The sequence below is a fragment of the Hemiscyllium ocellatum genome, chromosome 31, assembly GCF_020745735.1.
Source record: "Hemiscyllium ocellatum isolate sHemOce1 chromosome 31, sHemOce1.pat.X.cur, whole genome shotgun sequence".
In the NCBI taxonomy this organism is placed as follows: Eukaryota; Metazoa; Chordata; class Chondrichthyes; order Orectolobiformes; family Hemiscylliidae; genus Hemiscyllium; species Hemiscyllium ocellatum.
Window position 1 is genome coordinate 28,511,211 of NC_083431.1, and position 19,368 is coordinate 28,530,578.

At 42.0% G+C, this 19,368-nt stretch overlaps 1 protein-coding gene across 7 annotated transcripts in view; it reads left to right on the forward strand.

Moving 5' to 3' along the window:
- The window catches only part of LOC132830283 (rab effector Noc2-like), a 176,021-nt gene that overhangs the window by 148,799 nt on the left and 7,854 nt on the right, over positions 1-19,368 (forward strand). For 6 of the 7 annotated variants that reach the window (XM_060847833.1, XM_060847830.1, XM_060847831.1 and 3 more), the window contains one exon: positions 14,857-14,985. In XM_060847833.1, the coding sequence (XP_060703816.1) occupies positions 14,857-14,985 (129 nt within the window). The remainder of the gene's footprint in view (positions 1-14,856; positions 14,986-19,368) is intronic. The other variant, XM_060847826.1, reaches the window with a different exon arrangement.

The following is a 19,368-nucleotide window of genomic DNA, read 5'->3' on the forward strand; positions in this document are numbered from 1 at the left end:
TGGTGAGTTGTCTTCTTGAACTGTTGCAGCTTCTATGCTGTAGGTAGACTCACAATGTCACTGGGGAGGGAATTTTAGGATTTTGACCCAGTACTGTGAAAGGAACGATGATATATTTCCAAGGCATGGTTTTGAAGGGAACTTGCAGGTGCTGCCCTTGTCCTTCCCGATGGAAGTGATTGTGGGTTTGGAAGGTCCTGCTAAAAGATGTTTGGTGATTTTCTGTTTGTTTTGGTCTTGCAGATAGTACACAATGCTGCAACTGAGCATCAGTGGTGAAGGGAGTGGATGTAGTCCCAATCAAGAGGGCTGGTTTGTCTTGGATGGTTTCAAGCTTCATGACTATTGTTGGAGCTGCCCTCATCCAGGCAAATGGGGAGTATTTCACACTCTTGACTTGTGCCTTGTATACAATGGACAGGCTTTAGGGAGTTAGGAGGTGAGTTATTCACTGCACTACTCCTAGCCTTTGATCTGCTTTTGCAGCCAATGTATTTATATGGTGAGTCCAGTTGAGTTTCTGGTCAATGGTAACCCCCCAGGATGTGGGTAGTGGGGGTTTTAGTGATCGTAACGCATTGAATGTCAGGGACAGTGGTTAGATTGTCTCTTATTGGTGATGATAATAGCATGGCATTTGTGTGATGTGAACGTTACTTGCCACTTGTCAGCCCAAGCCTGGTTATTATCCAGATCTTGTGCATTTGAACATGGACTGCTTCAGTATCTGAGGAGTTGCAATGGTGCTGGCCACTGGATAATCATCAGTGAATCATCTCCACTTCTGACCCTATGATGAATGAATGAATTGGCTTATTGATGCATACACAAATTGAGTACAGTGAAAGGCATTTAAGTTTACATTGCCATCTTAGGTATGGTTTTATCCGTTACAAGAGTAGTGATGGTGTAACAATGTCACCAACACACATGCCATCTTAAGTATAGAGTACCTAAGTTACAGAATAGAGAAATAAAGAAAAAAAGTTACATTACAACTCTAGACCATATAACCATGGGTCAGAAAAAACAAGAAGCAAAGTTTAAAAGACAAATGTCACATGATGGAGGGAAAATCATTGATGAAGCAGCTGAAGATGGTTGGGCCTAGGACACCAGCATGAACAACTCCTGCAGAGATATCCTGGAGCTGACCTCCAACAACCACAATCATCACCTTATGTGCCAGATATGACTCCAACCAGTGGAGAGTTTGCCCCCCCCATGCCCATTGATTCCAGTTTTGCTAATTTGATGGCATACTCCGTCAAATGTGGCCTTGATATCAAGGGCTGCCACTGTCACCTCACCTCTAGAATTCAGCTCCTTTGTCCGTGTTTGTACCAAGGAGCTAAGTGTCCTTGGCAGTGAAGGCTGATCAAACTGGGTGACACTGAGGAAGTTTTTGCTAAGCAGGTATTGCTTGTTGATGATACCTTCCATTACTTTACTGATGATCGAGAGTAGACTGTTGGGATAGTAAATGGAATGATTCTTGATGAAGGGCTTTTGCCAAAACGTTGGATGCTGCCTGACTTGCTGTGCTTTACCAGCACCACTTTAATTGAGATTAGTAGAGCAGCCTCCTCTATGCTTAAAAATCCACCACAATTCATGACCGGATGTGGCAGAACTGCACAGCTTCGATCTGATCTGTTGCTGTGGGCTCAATTAACTTTGTCTTACACTTGCTGCTTATGCTGTTTGACATTCATGTCGTTTCTTCTGGTTGACATCTCATTTTTAAGTAAGCCTGGCATGCATTCCTGCACTCTCCATTGAACCAGGGTTGATCCCCTGCCTCGATGGTAATGGTTGAGTGGGGAATATGCTGGGCCATGAGGTTACAGATTCTGCTGCTGTTGATGGCTCATAGCACCTCATGAATACACAGTCTTGAGTTGCTAGATCTGTTTGAAACTTATTACTTTTCATAATTCAACTAAAAGAACAATTGTCTGGACTAGTGGTGCTGGAAAAGCACAGCAGTTCAGGCAGCATCCGAGGAGCAGTAAAATTGACATTTCATTCAAAAGCCCTTCATCAGGAATAAAGGCAGTGAGCCGGAAGGATGGAGAGATAAGCTAGAGGAGGGTGGACTTCAACAGTTTCTTCTTTTTCCCCTTCCCCCCCCACCTCCCCCTAGTTCCAAACTTCCAGCTCAGCACTGTCCCCATGACTTGTCCTACCTGCCTATCTTCTTTTCCACCTATCCACTCCACCCTCCTCCCTGACCTATCACCTTCATCCCCTCCCCCAATCATCTATTGTACTCTATGCTACTTTCTCCCCACCCCCACCCTCCTCTAGCTTATCTCTCCACCCTTCAGGCTCTCTGCCTTTATTCCTGATAAAAGGCTTTTGCCCAAAATGTCGATTTTACTGCTCCTCGGATGCTGCCTGAACTGCTGTGCTCTTCCAGCACCACTAATCCAGATCTGGTTTCCAGTCTAATCCAGTCATTGTTATTACCTTAAAGAACAGTTGTATCTTGTACTGTTGGACTGCAGTTTATTTCAGCGAGTGGTGTGATGAATGACATTGTAGTCCAGTTGCAGTCTAATCTAACATTAAGAACACTGTACACAAGTCTGCCTATCCATCAAGTCCAAAACCCTGCTGTTAATCCATTAGTTAATTTGTGTTAAATTACCAAATGCATTATTATAACTTAAATAATGAGTATCAAACTATAAATCCCTAACATTAATGTTGAATGTCTTTTGCCTTATGGAAACAGAGAATAAATAGCCCTTTGGATTAATCTCCTCAGCTTTTTTTTTGTTCCATTAAATTAAAATTTCTTCCTTTGCTTACTGATCTGCATGAGCCTGAAACTATCAGAAAAATACAGGGTGGATGTTTTAGTACCATGGTGTGATAAAAGCACTTGTGACTGGTGACAAAATAGGGTGAGAGTAGAAAAACCTCATTTTGATTCCATTTCCTTATTTTACCCACTAACCTGAAATAAAGTTTTCAGAATCTTGCCATTGATTGAGTTTGATTTATTGTTGTCACACATGCCATGATACAGTGAAAAGTATTGTTTTGTGTGCTGTTCAGACAAATTGTACCATACAAAAGTGGATCTGGGTAGCAGAACCGAGTGCAGAATACAGTGTTATAGCTGCAGAGAGAGAAATCAGCATTCACATTTGAAGGATCCATTCCAAAGTCTGATCACAGCAGGGAAGAAGTTGCTCTTGAATCTATTCATACATTTATTCAAACTTTTATATCTTCTGCCTGATGGAAGAAGGTGGAAGAGATTATAACTGGGGTGGTAGGGGTCTTTGATCATGTTGTGTGCTTTCCCAAGACAGCGGGAAGTATAGAGGGAGTCAATTAATGGAAGGGTGGCTTGCATGTTGAACTTAGCTATGTTCATGACTCTGTAATTTCTTGAGGTGACTACTTTGTTCAACATGCATTTACATCACTTTAAAGACCTAGATCACCTATTCATATTTCACTTCCACTTCTAGAGTAGAATACAATCTTGACAGTGTGGAGACAGGCTCTTCGGCCCAACAAGTCCACATTAACCCTCTGAAGAGTAACCCAGACAGACCCATTCCCCTACCCGATATTTACCCCTGAGAAGCACCTGCACCAACCAACCCCTGTGGCCAAACATTTCAACTCCCCCTCCCACACTGCCGACGACATGCAGGTCCTGGGCCGCCTCCATCACCACTCATTATCACCCGATACCTGGAGGAAGAACGCCTCATCTTCCGCTTTGGGACCCTCCAATCCCATGGTATCAATGTGGACTTCACCAGTTTCCTCTTCCCCTCCCCCATCTTACCCCAGTTCCAACCTTCCAGCTCAGCACCATCCTCATGGCTTGTCCTACCTACCAATCTTTCTTCCCACCTATCTGCTCCACCTTCCTCTCTGACCTATCACCTTTACCCCCACCACCATCCGCCTACTGCATTCGCAGCTACTTCCCACTTCCCCCCCCCAACCCAACCCAACCCACTCCCATTTATCTCTCCAACTCCGAGGCTCCCAGCCTCCTTCCTGATGAAGGGCTTTTGCCCGAAACATCAATTTTCCTGCTCCTCGGACGCTGCCTGACCTGCTGTGCTTTTCAATACCACACTCTTGACAAGCATCTACCTACACATTCCTGAACACTATGGGCAATTTAGCATGGCCAATTCACTTAACCTGCACATCTTTAGACCCTGGAAGGAAACTGGAGCATCTGGAGAGTACGCACACAGACATTGGGAGAATGTCCAAACTCAACACAGACAGTCACCCGATGCTGGAATCAAAGCCAGGTCTCTGGTGCTGAGGTAGCAGTGCTAACCCCTGACCCACCGTGCCACTCCTCTGCTTCACTGAGAAACTTGGCGACACAGAAAACCAGCCGGTAAAACAAAGTGGGTACCTTACCACAGAAGCTCACAGAGTGCCTGTCCTTAGCATTGTCTAATCACTTCTTTTACCCACTATCTCTGCATATCCATGACCACAATCCTCCTCAACCCTTTATCCACGCGACTGAACATCGGCAACACAATCAACACATTCTCATACCTGCTCTCGGACCAAATTACATTCCACTTCAAGCCTTCAACACTGTACGTTAGAGCTCACTGGTGCCTATGACTAATTGGCTCTTGCTAGGTCGTATGTCTACACAGGATACTTTTTGTGCTGACATGGACAGACGTTTTAGGGCTGTTGGCTTGCTTTCTTAATGTACTTTGACTTTCACGCTTACTTGGAGGCTGCCTGCTTCTGTCTGAACAACATTGTTTCCTTAGTGCACCAGGTCTCGAGCACTCATTTATAGGCTACCAGTCTCTGCAATTTAGCTTGCTTTATTTGCTCAGCAAGAGAGGCAAGCAGCTGATGGTGGGCGGCACTGAACAGTCAACCTATTAATTGGGTAGGAGTGGACATTTTGTTTCGTGGCACCATGCAAGAGCAAAGTCAGTGCTGCGGCATGTGCTTCATGCAAATGGCAATCTATGAACAGAAGAGTCCTTAGTGAGGTGAAGGAGGACTACAGTCATTAAGGAGATCCTGTCACAGTCAATCAAGGGGTTCATTTTATTCCAGTCCATGGGGTCATGATCAGCCCTGCAGATCAAATGCAAACAGTCTACAGGTAGATCAATGAGGATGTTGCTGAGAGATCATACTGGGATTTGGACCAGTTTTTCCTGCAGTAGATTGAGTATGTTGAAAGTGAAAGCAAAAGCAATTAGTGGTTTTGTGTGAGCTCTGAATGAGGTACCTTCAGTGAATGAGTAGGAAGTGCAGAAAAGGTTAATACTTTGGGAGCTTGAGGCAGGTGGACATGATGTTAACTACACAGAGGATGTGATTTGTGAGCCTTGATGAGATGCATGTGCAGTGGCAGAGTTCATGTGAGTGCTGACCATTGAGTATGGGGGTGTAGAGTGAAGATGGTGGCACTTAACTTCATAGAGCAGAGAAGAACATTGACCATTCTGGAGCACTGCTGAGCATCTCTGACGACATGGGGCATAGCACTGACTCATACAGCAATTTCCATCCTAACTAGTTGGGTTTCTAGGTGTGAACTCTTTTGGTGGTCAGCAGGGAAAAGAACTGACCTCCTGTCCAGCATCCTGCGTACCACCACCTCCAGATCCCCATCTGGGAAGTGAAAGAGAGCATTTGCCCCTCTTCTGAACATCTCCAGGATCTAGCACTGCAGTTTGTCAAATAATTCCTGGCTTGTAGTATATGTAGTGGTGTGCAGCTGGGCTTTCACTTTGGTGCCGGAGGCATGTAAGGCAGAAGGTCTCACCAGTAGTGAACACATCTGCTTCACTCATTGCTGAATCCAAAAGAAACCCACACAGCATCTCAGCGACATAAATAATCATCTGCTTCTCTCCTTATTATGTGAGAAAATTCACCTTGGGTCATAGGGGACTCACCGTCTACAAATGGGAAAATGCTGCACCCAGTCTCTGAGCCACAGTTGAGTAATTTCTTGGTTTTATTCAGGTTGGGTTTTATTTTCTTTTATTTGCCACCATTTAAATAATTGTATTTAATGTTCAGGTTTAGATTAAGTTAAATTTTGAAAGTATAGTCATTTAAACAAAGCTAGTAGCTATTTTAGGAAATAATCACATCTGATTATTGCAGCTGAATTGTGTCTTAATTATAATTTAACATACATGACTAACAATAAAGGAATCTTAGCCAAAATTAACTTATGTTTTAATTTCTCTTGCATCATTAAAGTCAAATTCAGTTCTACCAAGTAATAATTGATAACATTTTTAAAAAAAATTTTGACTAGGTCAGGAGTTTTTCTCAAAACGTTACATCTGCAAGCTGGTAGAAAATAAGTAATAATGAGAAACAAATGGAAGCAATAGGTTATGGTGCTGAAAGCCAATACTTTCAAACAATGATGCATTACTCGCATTTCTAATACAATATAATAAAAATTTACTGATCCAAGGATGTGAAAGCCTTTTCCTCCCTGACTAATCCAAATTGAAAATCAGATCTCAAAAGAAATTCATTGTTTACAGCCTGCAGTTTTGTGGTGCATAAATGAAATAAAATTTTGTGGAATAGTTCAGTTGCTGACATGGAAAATTAGATGGAAGAGCGCCATGTATTGAGCAGCCTATTGAAAAGTCTAGCTATCCCATATAATCACTGTGCTTCATGAAAATGATGGAGGCATTCCCTACCTGCCATGTTTTCATCCGGGACCATTGGTAAGTCAGAGAAGCATCCAGGCTAATCAGGGGATTAAAAATCTGGAAAAATTTCTGCTAACTCCTTTGGGCGATCATTGCTCATGAAGAAGCCTCCAGTAACATCCTAAGATGAGCATGTTAGCATGTTAAGGTTGTAATAAGCTGTTTGTAAGCAGGTTCAGTGAGATCAAGATGTTGGGTTCTGCAGGTGAACTTCCCCTTCAGCCAAATGGATTACTATCTATCTAGTCATTCTGCCTCATATAGGCCCAAAGCTTTACCAGTTCACTTCTAGATTGTTTGGTGGATATACTTGCACTTGTGCCTATTCATACAAATGTATAAATTAAGACCAAGAAGTATATTCCATTCAATAAGATCTGGCTACTCCATATTCCTACCTGTCTCCAATATCCTTTGACTCCCCTTGATTATCAAGAATATATCTATCCCTATCTTAAAAATGTTCAATGATTATACTTCCACCGCCTTCTAAGAGACCGTCCCAATGGGAGTGGCACAGTAGCTTAGTGGCTAGCACTGTTGCCCCATGATGCCAGGGACCAGTGTTCAATTCCAGCGTCAGGTGACTTTTAGATTTTGCATGTTCCCTCTATGTCTGCATGGATTTCTTTTGGATCCTCTGGTTTTTCCTCCATTGGCCAAAGATGTGCAAGTTAGCTGAAGTAGCCATGCTAAGTTGCCTTTTTGTGTCCAGGGTTGTACAGGCTAGGTGGGTTATCAACAGTAAATGTGGGGATAATGGAGGGGTGGTGGGTAGCAGTTTGGAGGTCAGTGGAGACTTAATGGACCACTATCTGCACTGTAGGGATTCTATGAAAGATTCTCAATCCTTTATGCGAAAGATATTCTCCCAATCTCTGCCTGAAATGGGCAATCCCTTATTTTTAAAGTTTTTAGATTCTTCTGTTAGAGGAAACAATCTCTTTGCTTCTACCCTGTCAATTCTCCTCAGAATCTTATATGTTTCAATCAAGTTACCTCATAACATGCAAAACAGCAAATGCAAGCCCAACCTCCTTAAACCACACAACTATTTCAAGTATAAGTTTAATAAACCTTCCCTGAACATTCCGAGCGCATATATATACTTCCTAATTACAATCATGAAAGATTGGGGTACTGTATTACAATGTTAGCAACATAATGGGGAATACTTTCTGTGCCAATGGTCTTGCACTCGAGCGTCTGGCTCAGTGACGTTAAGTGAATGATCAAGTAGAACAGAAAGCGCATCAGAAAGGTGGCACACTGAGATTTTGCCTCTGCTTTTATCTTGATCCACTTCTATATTTTTGCAAAATTCTCTGAAGAGTTGTTCGTTTCAGGATTGATCTGAATGCCCACTATTCCTTGAAAACAGTGGCGATGTCTTAAAATGCCTACCAGGGTACTTACTTCTTTGAAGCTTGTGTCTTGGACTTCATAAATTCTGAACTGTAAATGCTGTACCTCGGATAGCTATGGATGCTCAATCAGAGTATATTCAATTTAGAAAATGGTTAGATTTTTGAATGCTTGGGAACCAAGGATGGGGAGGTGGAATTGAGCAAGATGCCATGATTTTATTAACTGATTCAGCAAGCTTGATGGATTGAATAGCCATCGCCATCTCCTGCTCCTGTTTCTCATGCTGTGCTTGGATTGCAACACTATATTTGCTTGACAGTCTGTGTTTTACTTTTTGTCATTTATTTAGAAAGGCTGTAATACCACCTGTATGTTAAAGACATAACCTTAGTCGGTGTTCAGTTTATAGCTGAGTTTTTATTTCTTTAAATCATTCATTTTCAACATATGAGATCACCAGCCCTACCTCACCACACGCTATCATTTCAAATTCAAAGGTGACAGTAACTTCAATAAAACTCATACATTTTTTATCGAGGCAAAGAGTAGAATTGATTTTGAAATTGAATTTCTGATAGTAAAAGTCATTTAGGGTTTCTCTGCAGTGTTTGTGTCCTGGCTATTTAAAACATTTTTGCAGTTGCTTTTACCCACTAGGGTAAAAGCGAGTACCACTTGTTTAAGCTTCGAGAGCATCTGCAAAATGTCACAGCATATTAGCTCTATAAATCCCGGCCGCTTGAACATCAGGAGGATGAGTATGGAGGGAAAGCAGAACCTTTGCTGTTCACTGCTGTCAAACATGTTCAACTGATAAAAAGTCAAGACAGTCTGACTAATAGATTCACTTGGATCATAAAGGTTAAATCAGGCATTTTCAGATACTTGTTAATGATTCCAGAGAAATACTCTTAAATTTCACATGAACCCTCAACAAATTCTGCACTCATTGAATCAAGTTCTCTTTTGTCATTGGAAGAGATATTTGAAAGGAGTCAGCCATTTTTTAAAACGTGAGTTGACATTTATATGTTGCTAAAGCAATTTTGTAACTTCTGTATTAGTGTGACATTTGACTTGAGTTGGTACTCTGAAATAGCAACACAAGCTTATTCCAATTGCACTGAATTGAAAGATGAGTCTTTATTTCCTTTCTCCTCTTTGTGAGCAAGTTGGTGTGAAACAGCCAGACAAAGGTTTAAAACAATGGGAATAGGAATGCAATTTGTACTGCTTGCAAGCTGAAATGATGGCCAGCTAATTTCAGGATGGCTAGTTTATAAGGGTTCAGGATAGTAGCAAATTGCAAAAAGAATTATGATTTTGTGTATTATGAGGAGTAGAATAAATTAATTACAACTTGCAGGACAACCATGCATATACAAAAAAAAACAACTTTTTGATTTATAATCCTTCTCATCTCACCAGAGAGATTTCCAATCTTATTGCAAGCAAAGTGACCCATAAGACAGAGAATCTAGTACATTGAGTGAGTGGAATGGAGAGAACTACAAAGGTAGGATATCAGAGCTATTTGAACGGCCAGCATTAGATTTAATGAACAAGTGCTCTTTTTATTATTTTGTCTGGTATTAACTTTTCTGATTCCATTGAATCTTCATTACATCTGGTAGGCAAAAGAGAAGATATTGAGGAGGAGGTGCATTTTTTGGAAATCACTATTTTAATTTACTTGGCAGTTTGCAATTTTTCAGCATATCTGTGATTGTCAATTCAAACCCTCTCACAAATTGTTATTATTTTTGATATACCTCTTATGATTGGTAAAAATGCTTGAGTGACAAAATCAGCAAAATGAACTTCCAAATAGATTCTTTATTCTAATGTACTACAATCTTCCTGACCATTCCTTCAGATCATCCAAGAGTTGTTGTTCTTTTATGATTCTGGTGCTTTGAAGTATTTTTTTTAAGATAGTGAAGAAAACTGAGCTGTATCACATACAAAAGCAGAACCTCAGTAGGTTTTTTTTGTTTTATTTTATCAGTATCGCAAGTTCTACAGTTTTAAACATGTGGTAGGAAGTATCACAATCCCAATTACATTCAGGCAAAATGTGCTTTCCTGAGAAATGTCAGTATTGGGCAAGACTGCACTGAATTTGGAAGAATAACAAAGACCATCCAAAATAGGCACCATTTATTTTGTAATTTTTATCATTTGTAAATGAGAGAGAACATTGTTAACTTTAGTGTGAATTCAGAATTGTGGGTTAGTATGTTATCCAGCAGGGAGGCACAAATCAGTTTTTCCTGTGAGATCCAGGTATCGTCTGAATTATGAAGGTTAATGAATTCATGTCTAATTGGCATATGTACTCAATGGTGGCTGTGACATTTGTGTACCTCCTGTGAAAAATCTGTTTATAAGTCTGAAAACACACAATGCAAAGTGCACTGAGGCGTTTTATCAAAGTCCATCATGTGAAAGCTAAAATAAGTTAATGGGTATTGCAGAGGTCTGTGCTATGAATAAAAAATCTAAATTCATGTTGTATGTATGAATAAAGTAAAAGGAACTGCAATTATCAATCTTCCAAGTTTCACATATTAGGAAGTAGTGTATTATGAAAGATCTGTATTTGCACAAAATCTGTTCAGAGCTCTGGTTTTGCAATGATAAATAGTAATACATTTTAAGGCTATGTTATTAAACGATTTATGCATCAATTGCAAGTATAACTGAACAGAATGTGGTGCATGGGAATTAAATATAAATTGAGGGCTCATGTGGCACAGTGGTAGTATCCCAACCTCTAGCTCAGGAGAGCTGGGTCCAAATTCTACCTGCTCCATGGATGTGTCATAAGACTTCTGAACAGTTTGGTTAAAATAGATATGTCAAAAAGTAATTAAACACCAATTGAAAGGGCCTGTATTGATGTTACAATCAAGTTAAAATGTTATCTGGGTCTCAAACTACAAAGTTCATGACAGTCAGTGCATCCCAACCTATTGACTCCAGGATCCTGTTTTTAAGGATCCGAGCTGTACATCTAAGCTAGGATTCCCACCTGTGCCAGAAGTGTGTCATAGTGCACCTGAACAGGTTGGTTAAAATATCTCAAACACAAATAGCATCAAACATGGAGCTAGGTAACCCTAAGCACAATTTAAAAATGCAATATATGTGTGATGTGAAGACAATCAAAAGTTATTATTGAACTGCGTTGCAAAGTTTTCTAAATGCGATCAGTAGCTTTTGAGGTACATGAATGGGTCGTTAATCTCAATGATGTTGTGGGCTTCTGCAATATGAAAATCTGCCTACATTGAAATAAAGTCCCCGATACTAATTGCAAGACTGGAAAGAACTAGTCAGGATTGGGGCAAGTTACAACTGGAGGTTGGGATTTTCTGTACGTGCACCACCCCCCGTGTGATAAAATTACTCTGGTCCTGTTCAAGTCTTTCCCCTTTCAACTTAAACCTATGCCCTCTAGTTTTGGATTCCCCTACCCTAGGGAAAAGACCTTGGCTATTCACTCTATCTGTGCCCCTTATGATTTTGAAAAGCTCTATACGGTCATCCCCTCAGTCTCTGACACGCTGGGCAAAAAGCCCCCAGTCTGTTCAGCTTCTCCCTGTTGCTCAAACCCTTCAACCTTGGAAACATCCTTGTAAATCTTTTTGAGGAAGGATCACTGGACCTGAAACGTTAACTTTGATTTTTCTTCGCAGATGCTGCCAGACCTGCTAAGCTATTCCAGCAAATTCTGTTCTTGTGCCTTCCTCACGATCCTATCTACCTGCGACTTTACTTTCAAGGAACAATGAACCTGCACTCTAAGGTCTCTTTGTTCTGCAACACGCTCCAGGACCTTACCATTAAATGTATAAGTCCTGTGCTGATTTGCCTTTCCAAAATGCAGCACCTCACATTTATCTAAATTAAACTCCATCTGCCACTCCTCGACCCATTGACCCATCTGATCAAGGTTCTGTCGTACTTTGAGGTAACCTTCAGTGTCCGCTGCACCACAAATTATGGTGTCATCTGCAAACTTACTAATCAAACCACCTATGCTCACATCCAAATCATTTATATAAATGATGAAAAGCAGTGGGCCCAGCACCAATGCGAGTTTCCACACGAGCAGTTTTCAGCTCATTTCTCCTTCGACCTTATAGTGGTCAGGTTGCAGTTGTTGGAGGAGGATATGCATGAACTGGGTAAAGCTTTTTTCATTGTGCAGGATGGACCACAAACAGAGACAGGAAGACCGCCTGTTGATGATAAATACATCTTTTATTACCTCATATCGTAATTCTATGGTTTCAAAATACTTTTTCAATATGTATGACATCTATACTTATTAAATAAGCTTTCTCCTGAACTTGTGCAGGAATATATTTATTCTGTTTACTTATTGCATTTCAGTTATCAACAAAATAGACAATATGCCTCAGGAGGTAACAGGCCATTGATTGGTTCCATGAGTATGTCAGGCTTGATTACACTCAGTAACAATGTAATACAAGGCTATGGCTTAAATCACAGTTGGGAATAAAAGCCTTAAATAGTTCCCTCCTACAACATAGGCTTTTTAAAGTTACAACTCCTCAGGGCTATCACAGCTATATAACTCAGAATATATTTAAACATTTTTGGTTGATGAGAAAATGTAGTGTAATGCCACCTAATTTATAAAGCAAAAATGTCTTTGGAGATTACCAATAAAATCCTCAGTCAGGATACTCTTAGCATAAAATTATACAGTGTAACTTTTGTATGATTTGTGTTAACAGTTTTACGCTGTATTAGGTGTTATAGAGTCATACGGTATGGAAAGAGACCCTTTGATCCAACCAGTCCATGTCGGCCATAATCCCAAACTAAATTAGTTCCACCTCCTATTCAAATTCAATATAGTTGAAAACAGCATGGCATTTTGTCTCTAACCATGTCACCTTAGGGAATTTTACCCTTGGTAACTAAAATTTTAAAAGTATGTTTTAGTATTGTATAAACTTGAATTTTATTAAAGTTGCGACAAGTGAGACATTTTTGATTTGAAATTAATTAGTCTTCATTTGATTATGGCGAAGCAATGGTCTAGTGGTCTTACCATTGGATTAGTATTCCAGTGATCTAGGTAAGGGTCTAGGGACAAAAGTAGAAAGTCCTGGAGAAACAACACATGTCTGGCAGCATCTGTAGAGTGAGAAACAGAGTTAACTTTTCAAGTCTAGTGACCCTTCTTAAGAACTGAAAGTGGTTTGCTCGTGGTGGTATTTATGCTGGCCAGAGTGGCTGGACTGGTTGGGATGGGAAGGAGTAAATTGAATACATGGAGATGGCGTCAATAGCAAGAGAGAAAAGGAGGAGAGGCAAAGAATGGGATTGCTGATGATAAGCCGAGAGAGAAATAAATACTGAGAAGGGTGAGGAGTGTGATTGATTGAAAATGGGCTAGCTGTGCTGAGGACAGTTCATATCAACCAGAACCTAGGGGTGTCAGAGTACATAGTGAACGTGGAGTATGGTGCTTGCATTCTGAAATTGTTAAAACTCCACGTCGAGTCCTGAAGGCTGCAGGGTACCCAGGCAGAAGAGAAACTGTTCCTCCAGTTTGTGTTGAGCTTTGCTGGAGCATTGCAGGAGGTCTGAGACAAAAATGTTGATCTGGGAACTGAACTGGACTCACCATATAAATACAAGAGCACATCAGAGGCATCAAGGAACTCCTATCCTGACTCCCCAAAGACTGTCTGTAATCTCCAAGACACATGTCAGGATGTGATGGTATAATCCCCGCTTGCCAGGATGAGTGCAGCGCCAACAGCATTCGAGCAACTCAACACCATCTAGGACAAAGTGGTCCACTTGTTTGGCACTACCTCCACAAACATCCAATCCCTCCACCATCGATGCACAGTATCAGCAATGTGTATCATCTAGCTACAGTCAAATGCAGCTTTGATGTCGAGGATAGTCAATGTTTAAAAATAAATTTCCAAACCCACAATGGCTACCAACGGTAGAGACAGCATAGGAACACTACCATTTGCAAGCACAGGTCCAAGCCACGCCCTATTCTGACTTGGAAATGTCTCACCATTCCTCTCCGTGTCACTGGGTCGGAATCCTGATGTTCCCTACCTACAGCATATGCAGTGTTTTAAGAGGGCAGCGCACAACTGTCTTCTCAAAGTACAACTAGGGATGGTATAGGGCTTTTGCCTGAAACATGATTTTCCTGCTCCTCGGATGCTGCCTGACCTGCTGTGCTTTTCCAGCACTACTGTAATCTAGACACTGGTTTCCAGCATCTGCAGTCCTTGTTTTTACCTATGGTATTAAATGCTGGCTGAGCCAGCAATGCCCATGTCCTTTGAGTGAATAACAAAAATGCTATGTCCAGAATACATTTATGTAACTCTAACTACCATCTTACTGTAAGGAAATATTTTATACAAGATATCTAATCCAATAATACTGAGACTTATTCAATGTTCCCACTAAACTGTGTGTCTATGTGGCAGTGCAGCAGCTTGCCAGGGACAGCATAGACCATGTTGTGAGATAAATAATGTGTGAGCATTTAGTGATACTGTGCACTAGAAAATGTTGTCTTTTCTATTAAATTAAGTTTTAATTAATGTACTCATTGTTTCTTTTTGTAGCCCTGCCTGTATTGTGATTCCTAGGTTTTTCCATTAAGTGGCGGATGTGTTTGTTTGTTGCTGTGAAAGTATGTCATGCGTATTTTTTTTAAAACGATCAATTTTCTGTTTCAATTTAGTTGTCTCCAGTGACAGTGAAAGTGAATCAGAGTGCAGTAACTGCAGTCAAGATGACAATGTTTCAGCCAACAGCTCAAAGAACCACAATACAGAAAAAGGAAGAGAGAAATCTGGTAGGAAAATGAAAGGTACAACAGTCTTCTCTGAATTTGCTTTACCTTTAATCATTAGAAAGAAGTGCTTCAGTGTGAAGCTTTCCAACATATGCTTGTCCTATCCCTGACTATGTTGCTAAATACTATATTGTGAGTAGAATGCATAAAAATCAGACCACAACCTAGGTCTCAGAATTATGGATCACTACATTTCCAATCAGATAAACTCTAGATGACCAAGCTAAGCGAGAAAACCAGTACCTGGTGTACCTCCCACTGTGATCATGTTTCCCTAGTACATGTTGGTAGAAAAGGGAAGTGATGGTCTAATAGTATTATCACTACACTATCGATCCAGAGACCCAGGTAATGTTGTCGGGACCTGGGTTTGAATCCTGTGATAGCAGATGGTGGAATATGAATTCAATAATAATCTTGAAATAAGGGTCTAATGATGACCATGAATCCATTGAAGACTGACAGGAAAAAAACCATCAGTGTTCACTGATGTCCTTTAGGGAAGGAAATCTGCCATCTTTACCTGATCTGGCCTACATGTGACTCCAGACCCACAGCAATGTTGTTGACTCTTAAGTACCCTCTGGGGCAGTTAGGGATGGGCAATAAATGCTGGCCTAGCTGGTGACGTCCACATCCGTGGATGAATTAAATATATCAATGAAGGAGCATGGAGGTAGTTTCCGAAGACAGAAACATTTTTTATGTAAGTATCTAGAGTAAAATTGATTTGCATATAGGGCCACAAAATAGAATGTCCAGTACGTTGAGATGCCCCATTTACAGCAAGATGAATAGACAGTGCTGAAAGTGTAGTATATAGATCTGACTTCCGTATAATGAAAATAATTTCAGAAACACTGACTGCAAATCTTTTGTGCACTACATGATACCCTGAGGGTGTAACTGTCAGAAAGATTGAACGGGCTGGAACTAATTTCTCTAGAATAGCAAAGACTGAGAAAAAACTGACTGAGGTTTTTAGAATTGTGGTGAAGTATTAAAGGGGTTTGAAGGATGTGACTATGGTGAGATTTATGGCTGAAATGGATGGGAAGACTGGTGAGGTCTACCTTGATGTTCTTGATAGGCTGTGGTGATGTTGCCAACTGAGGATGATTATTGCCTGTTCAGTGTCATATTAATTCAGCCACTCACCCCATTAATATTTACCTTCCTAGCTTCTCAACATGGAGGTCAGGGAGAGTACCTGCCACTTGCTCCACATTGCTTAGGATCAAATAGCATCTCAGTGCATGACCAGTACATCCCTTTCTACATGTACTGGCATCTGACACTTGCCAACTCCTTATGTCCAGCATGGTATCTTTTTAATCCACTTCCAAGCTGCTTAGGAGGCTGTTCATTCCATTGTGTCTATGTCAGCTATACATAAAAGCTGCCTGATCCATTCCAGTCATAAAATGGATAGTTTGCAAATATTTTAAGAGACTTGGAGGGGTGGACGTGAAGGTAGAATTATCCTCAGGTGGAAAAGCAAGTTTGGCACACCTACCTGGAATTCATAGGCCGAATCTAGGTTTTGTTTTAAAGCTGTCAGCTTCACAGATCTTCTGCAGGGCTTATCTCCGTGAGGTATAGCGAGATCTCTCACTGTATCTTACCAAATGAATCTCATTAACTCCCTACCTGACCCCTGTGGAACGCTGCTTGCCTGATTCTAGCCCCATCTTCCCGGCTGCTGAAGTGAGAATTAACTCACCACTCAATGGACATCTCCCTGAAAGGCCAGCATCCCTGGTGCCTACACCGTCTTTAAAAGGCAGCCGTGCACTGGGTAAGCACTGGAATTCTGAACTGTCCTGCTCTTCTCACGTCTGAGAAAAGGAGAGTGGTACCATGATTCTCTGACAAGGACCTGTTTGTCCTGTTGGACTGTGTGGCCCAGGCGAGGAGGCTGTCCTTCTCCCCAAAGGACCGGGAGACAAGGCCACATTTCTAGGCCCAGGCATGTCTGCTCTGGGGTCACCACCTGCTGCAGTGTGGTCACACAGTCTAAAGGGATAGCCAGCAATGCCACATGTAGGTCAGTGACCTTCTCCACTCCACTAGGGTAAGTGGCATAGTCTGCCACCTCACACTCTACCTCCTCCTCTGCACCCACCTTCCACTAAGGCTCATATTCCCTCACTCTCACTGTTACATACAGCATCTTCCCTCACTTGTCCTCATTCCCTCCCAACCTACCACACCACTGATCCTCCATTGCCTCTGCTCTGCCTCCTCACCCTCTCGGGATCCCTCCCCACCTTCCCCCCCACCCCACCCCCCCACCTGCACTAGCATCTGTGCCAGTTACTTCTATCTCACTCAGTCGCTCCCTTTGTCTCATTACAGGAAAGAATAGCCATAACAAGGTTAGTGCACATTTGCCCAGCATTAGGCTTGTCAACCCCTCTGAGGAGAGAATCTTCACAGGAGGGGACCGAATCCCTCCTGTGGAGTTGATGAAATATCTATGCTCCCCAAATAGAACATGTACATCATGTTCACACATCTGCAACCTCTACTGTAACTCCATTCAGTGTCATTCATAGCACAAAATCTCCAACTAATGGCTGTGGCACCTTCTCCCTCTTGTGTCTTGCTGGACCCTGTGGAGAAATAAGTTGTTCTGAGAGAAAGCAATTCCTTTATCTCTGAGGAAGAGAGGCTAGAGGCTTCAGAGGAAGCATTGGTAAGGCGGTCTCCCGTACCCCCGAGTTCAGACAGTGATACCTCAGTGGGGAACATCTGGATTAAAGAGTTTGGGAGCAGGATCATTTGAGTGTCTATATGCGAGGAGGACTGCTGGAGATCAGGCACCTGCTCAACCCTTGACAGGAAAGGACTCTGTGGTGTTGGTAATCAGTAACTTCATTCTCATGCATACGGAGGAAAAGGAGTAGCAGACAGGGATGAAGGAGGCAAAGATCCTCAGAGTACAGAGGCTGTAGCTACACTAAGGGGTCCCAGATGCCTCATACATGCAGTCATCAGGCTATCTCTGTGGACAGGTTGGTAACCATGAAAAGTCTGGCCCAGCACTCACAGGGTCTGTTGGAAATACTCACCCAGTCACTTACTCACTCAATCACCCCAGTCATTAATCCTCAAGATGAAGGCATGGTAACAGGGGTCCTGTTACCTAGTGTGTCCTCCACACAAGGAGACAGGTCAGCGCCGGGAGACACCATGCTGGAGAAGGAACCACACACAGCCAAAAAGACCCTTGGCATGTTTGGCTATCCAGACATAAACACCCTTGGAGTTGCCTGATCAAATCCCCAAAGCTAAAGGACCCCAGTGCTGTGTAGGCTCCTTTCACCCCAGCTATGGAACCTGGAACAATAGTGAGATATGATGGGAGGGAAACACAATTGAACTTCTGAGGACATTTTGATGCCACAGGTGACATTGCGCAGTGTATAAGTGTCAGATTTTCATAAATCTGCCTGGTTTTGACATGCATTGATTTGTTTGAGTCTCTGTATAGCTCTGAATAGAACTGAGCCATGTCATGACCTTATAGGAAGCATCATGGATTGATGTCTCTGTTGAGAGCATGCTGTAGCCTGTGGTGGTAAGATGAATAAGATGTCTGCAGGACATTGAGTTCAGCTGGCACCGTTTCATCTTGTGGTCAAATGACCCTATTCTATACCCTTCCTCTGTGTGAAAAATGTTAGTGATCAAAATGGTCAGGAGCATGCAGGGGTAGTACGAACTGGGACCTAATGCCTTAGGATTTCTGATGGTTAGGGAGCCCGTACATTGTATAGGTTTAAGTGTAATGATCTTGCTCTTTACAGGGTCACCCATCACTGGGACTTGCAGCCTCCTCCCTCACATGTCAAAACACTTACCCTGCCCATTTGGTTGTGGTTACAAACATTTTCTGTGCTTTCTCAATTCACAGCAAGTGCTCTTCTGGCAGTGGCTTCCAACCTCTAGTTCCTCATGTTAGTGAGGTCCCGAATATCCAGGTTCCTTCCTGTGATCCCGTTGAGTTTGCATATCCCAGTCCCCGCCCAACCCATCTACATGAGTCTGCACATGCTTACCTTAACCTCCCAGCTCCTGGCATATAAGGTGCCATATGTGGTCACACACTATCCTCCCCTTGGAGCCAGAGTTAACTTGACCATGACTGGACATCCCCCTGCCATATGAGACATTCTAATCTGTGCTATACGATCTCCGCCCCTTACAAATGTATGGTCTCTTTCACAATTGTCATACCCCACCCCCGTCCCTTTCACCAAATCTGCAATCTCAATTTCCAGTAGGTTATGAGTCGCCTTCCTGCAGCATTGGAACACCTTGCCCCCGACCCTCACCCTAACCCCCCCTCCCCCAACTGTAGCTCCCCTACTTTCTCTATCTAGAACTGATGGA